This window comes from Vanessa cardui, chromosome 27 (assembly GCF_905220365.1).
Source record: "Vanessa cardui chromosome 27, ilVanCard2.1, whole genome shotgun sequence".
In the NCBI taxonomy this organism is placed as follows: domain Eukaryota; kingdom Metazoa; phylum Arthropoda; class Insecta; order Lepidoptera; family Nymphalidae; genus Vanessa; species Vanessa cardui.
The window spans coordinates 8,079,158-8,084,473 of NC_061149.1; the positions used below are offsets into that span (position 1 = coordinate 8,079,158).

At 34.8% G+C, this 5,316-nt stretch overlaps 1 protein-coding gene across 1 annotated transcript; it reads left to right on the forward strand.

The window, feature by feature from the left end:
* The first annotated feature begins 248 nt into the window (after nucleotides 1-248).
* On the forward strand, nucleotides 249-1,173 carry LOC124541008. The gene is made up of 2 exons (XM_047118780.1): nucleotides 249-299; nucleotides 670-1,173. The coding sequence occupies exons 1-2, from the start codon at nucleotides 255-257 to the stop codon at nucleotides 1,171-1,173; spliced, it is 549 nt and encodes a 182-aa protein (XP_046974736.1). The 5' UTR covers nucleotides 249-254.
* Nucleotides 1,174-5,316: the final 4,143 nt, after the last annotated feature.

A 5,316-nucleotide genomic window follows, 5' to 3' on the forward strand; every position in this document is an offset into this window, starting at 1 on the left:
AATTTGGATAATTAAGGCACAATTACGTATCGATCCACTTTGTAGCTTTTCCGATACAATACGAAAGATCTATATCTAGCTAGAGATAACAAAGTTGCCGTCGCTTAAGATCTCACGAGTGATAACACTATCTGCTCGCGGCGTCACGTCCCACGCAAGGTTGGGAAACAACTGATTTTAAACGATATTAAACAATTTATAAGTCATATCATCCCATATTGGCGCACTCTGGTGTGGAAGCTGTCGCCGGAAAGATGTCCCGACTCCTAGTGACTTGCTTCTTCATCGGCATTTGCAAGGTAAACCATTCCATATGTGGGCATAATCGCACAGCGATTATAAAATAGCAGAGTAGAAATATACTTGGTGGTAAGTTTTCCGTCCTTCCCGGGTCCCACTCCCTTAACACATATCCCACTGCTAGACAGCAATATTTAGGATTGTTGTGTTCCAGTTTGAAGAGCGAGTGAGTTAGGCACAAGGGGCCTAACGTCTTAGAACATATAGTCGTCAGCGCATAGTTAATATATGTATATATTTTTAATAGAGCCCAATTATATGGGTGACGGTGACCACTTACAATCACGCGGCTCTTTTATTTGACAAACCAACGGCTTTTTCGTAATTTAGGCAAAAGGGAAATAAAATGTTTTATTTTTTTAATTCCAGAGTACACTCGGCCAAGTAGCGCTTGGCGCAGGATTTGGAAACAACCTTGCATTTAACAACGGGCTGGCAGCGAGTAGCGTAGCAGCGACCAACCTCGCAGCGAATGGAATCGCTAATAATTTAGCTTATGGAAATGGTCTCGGTTGTAACGGCATAGCTAACCCTGTTGGCAGCGCTATCGCTGGTAAAGCGATAGCAGCTACGGCCAATGCTGCAACTGTGAATGCTATTGCCGGCAGCAATGCTGCTGCATTCAATGCCGCGGCCGAGAACGTCGCTGCGGGCGTCAACGGCTTATCGTTTGCTGGATTGCCAATATCTGGAGTGTCACCGATGGGGTACGGTGATGTTGCCGTAGGAGGAGAGCTGCCAGTGGCCGGTGCCACGGCCGTAGCTGGTAATGTGCCTGTGATCGGCTTTGTTACCTTCGAGGGCACTCTGCCCGCTGCTGGCTTGGTGAGCGTGGCCAGCAATTGCGGATGCAACGGACAAACCGTTTATTAATGTGTTTAGTGATTTGTTATAGCTCTTTATTTATTAAGTAAAATATTTAATTTAATAAAGTATTCTTTTCAACCGACTTCAAAAAGGAGGAGGTTATCAATTCGACTGTATTTTTTTTTTCGTTTGTTACCTCATAACTTTTCACTGGGTGGAGCGATTTTCATAATTTTTTTTTTGTTTGAAAGGTAGTGCTTCCCGTGGGGTCCCATTTTAATTTTATTTTTTTCCGATGATGGTGTCCGTATGAAAACGACATAAGTCTTAAATTTGCATTATATATATGCGCGACAAATAGGTGAATAACTGAAAATCACGTTAACCAATTTTGATAATTCTTTTCAACCGACTTCCAAAAGGAGGAGGTTATCAATTCGTCTGTATTTTTTTTTTTTTTTTTTTTTTTTTTTATGTTTGTTACCTCATAACTTTTCACTGGGTGGACCGATTTTGATAATTTTTTTTTTGTTTGAAAGGTAGTGCTTCCCGTGGGGTCCCGTTTTTTTTATTTTTTTTTCCGATGATGGTATCCATGTGAAAACGACATAAGTCTTAAATTTGCGTTATGTATATGCGCGACAAATAGGTGAATAACTGAAAATCACGTTAACCAATTTTGATAATTCTTTTTTTATTATAAAATATATACTTCAAGGGTAATTTGGTGAAAGTTTGGTAAGGTTCTGAGCACAGGATCCATGACAAAGTGACGGAACGGAAGGGAACGGAACAATTCTGAGGAGCACGTTAGCGATACTCGGTCGAATCTTTTATTTATAGGTTATTTGGATATTTGAGTCACCTTCCGTAATGTGGTTATGTTTATGTAATTATCATAGTCGAATATTATAATCAACTAGCTACCCACCCCGGCTTCGCACGGGTGCAATACTGATACTAAATATACTACAGAATTTGTTTATATACGACATCACATCGCAAACTTCTAAAATTATCAGTGTTTCTTTACTATATTGTTCATGTATTATATACACAAACCTTCCCCTTGAATCACACTATCTTTTAAAAAAAACCGCATCAAAATCCGTTGCGTAGATTTAAAGATATAGGGACAGAGAAAGCGACTTTGTTTTATACTATGTAGTGATGGAACTCCTATACGGCTCGCAGTTAGGGTGCGATATGGGGCAGAATTTCTTACTATCTTTAATCAAATTTTGTGTATGTGATGTGATGTCATATGATGTACGAAATATAGTTGGTCTTTTTCAAACTTTTTTTGCTGAGTTCGATTACAGCTCTTTCGAGGGATCCTTGTAGTTCACACCGCGTGACGTATTAAATCCGCATTTTCGAAAGTCTATTTTTGCTTTATTCGCAAGTTTCCTTTGAAATTGTCCTCGAAGTAGTTTCTGACTCATATAAACGGAACGCTTAATCTATCCATATTAAAAAAAATTAGTTAGTCAACATCGGCTTCACTTAAAATCAAAAAATAAATAAAATTTTAACAAAAAGAAAAACCGACTTCAAACAAAACACTATTTTCAACCGACTTCCAAAAGGAGGAGGTTATCAATTCGTCTGTATTTTTTTTTTTTTTTTTTTTTTTTTTTTTTTTTTTTTTTATGTTTGTTACCTCATAACTTTTTACTGGGTGGACCGATTTTGATAATTTTTTTTTTGTTTGAAAGGTAGTGCTTCCCGTGGGGTCCCATTTTTTTTATTTTTTTTTCCGATGATGGTATCCATGTGAAAACGACATAAGTCTTAAATTTGCATTATGTATATGCGCGACAAATAGGTGAATAACTGAAATTCACGTTAACCAATTTTGACAATTCTTTTTTTAATATAAAATATATACTTCAAGGGTAATTTGGTGAAAGTTTGGTAAGGTTCTGAGCACAGGATCCATGACAAAGTAACGGAACGGAAGGGAACGGAACAATTCTGAGGAGCACGTTAGCGATACTCGGTCGAATCTTTTATTTATAGGTTATTTGGATATTTGAGTCACCTTCCGTAATGTAGTTATGTTTATGTAATTATCATAGTCGAATATTATAATCAACTAGCTACCCACCCCGGCTTCGCACGGGTGCACTACTGATACTAAATATACTACAGAATTTGTTTATATACGACATCACATCGCAAACTTCTAAAATTATCAGTGTTTCTTTACTATATTGTTCATGTATTATATACACAAACCTTCCCCTTGAATCACACTATCTTTTAAAAAAAACCGCATCAAAATCCGTTGCGTAGATTTAAAGATATAGGGACAGAGAAAGCGACTTTGTTTTATACTATGTAGTGATGGAACTCCTATACGGCTCGCAGTTAGGGTGCGATATGGGGCAGAATTTCTTACTATCTTTAATCAAATTTTGTGTATGTGATGTGATGTCATATGATGTACGAAATATAGTTGGTCTTTTTCAAAGTTATTTTGCTGAGTTCGATTACAGCTCTTTCGAGGGATCCTTGTAGTTTACGCCGCGTGACGTATTAAATCCGCATTTTCGAAAGTCTATTTTTGCTTTATTCGCAAGTTTCCTTTGAAATTGTCCTCGAAGTAGTTTCTGACTCATATAAACGGAACGTTTAATCTATCCATATTAAAAAAAAATTAGTTAGTCAACATCAGCTTCACTTAAAATCAAAAAATAAATAAAATTTTAACAAAAAGAAAAACCGACTTCAAACAAAACACTATTTTAAAACAAATGAATATGCACGAAAAAGTAATAAAAATAATTGCGTATTCAACATATTTTTAGAGTCTTCTTAAGTTAAATGAAATGAAAATAATTAGACTACTTAAAAGTCGATTAACGATTATATCATGTAGTTATAATTATTGTTATATTTGGAGTCGGTGTCAGCCAATAAAACCCTACAGTATATCTATCAAAAAACAATACGAGAATACTTTAACAAATATGTTTTTTACAAATTACCTTTTACACAATAATATACTGGATCAATCAAGGGGCTCGTATCGCTTCTTTCTTTTGATTGTTGGGGCAAGGGCACCGTGGCTGACACCGGCTCCAAATATAACAATAATTATAACTACATGATATAATCGTTAATCGACTTTTAAGTAGTCTAATTATTTTCATTTCATTTAACTTAAGAAGACTCTAATAATATGTTGAATACGCAATTATTTTTATTACTTTTTCGTGCATATTCATTTGTTTTAAAATAGTGTTTTGTTTGAAGTCGGTTTTTCTTTTTGTTAAAATTTTATTTATAAAACAAATGAATATGCACGAAAAAGTAATAAAAATAATTGCGTATTCAACATATTTTTTAGAGTCTTCCTAAGTTAAATGAAATGAAAAATATTAGACTACTTAAAAGTCGATTAACGATTATATCATGTAGTTATAATTATTGTTATATTTGGAGTCGGTGTCAGCCAATAAAACCCTACAGTATATCTATCAAAAAACAATACGAGAATACTTTGACAAATATGTTTTTTACAAATTACCTTTTACACAATAATATACTGGATCAATCAAGGGGCTCGTATCGCTTCTTTCTTTTGATTGTTGGGGCAAGGGCACCGTGGCTGACACCGGCTCCAAATATACCAATAACTATAACTACATGATATAATCGTTAATCGACTTTTAAGTAGTCTAATATTTTTCATTTCATTTAACTTAGGAAGACTCTAAAAAATATGTTGAATACGCAATTATTTTTATTACTTTTTCGTGCATATTCATTTGTTTTAAAATAGTGTTTTGTTTGAAGTCGGTTTTTCTTTTTGTTAAAATTTTATTTATTTCAACCGACTTCCAAAAGGAGGAGGTTATCAATTCGTCTGTATTTTTTTTTTTTTATGTTTGTTACCTCATAACTTTTTACTGGGTGGACCGATTTTGATAATTTTTGTTTTGTTTGAAAGGTAGTGCTTCCCGTGGGGTCCCATTTTTTTAATTTTTTTTTCCGATGATGGTATCCATGTGAAAACGACATAAGTCTTAAATTTGCATTATGTATATGCGCGACAAATAGGTGAATAACTGAAAATCACGTTAACCAATTTTGATAATTCTTTTTTTATTATAAAATATATACTTCAAGGGTAATTTGGTGAAAGTTTGGTAAGGTTCTGAGCACAGGATCCATGACAAAGTAACGGAACGGAAGGGAACG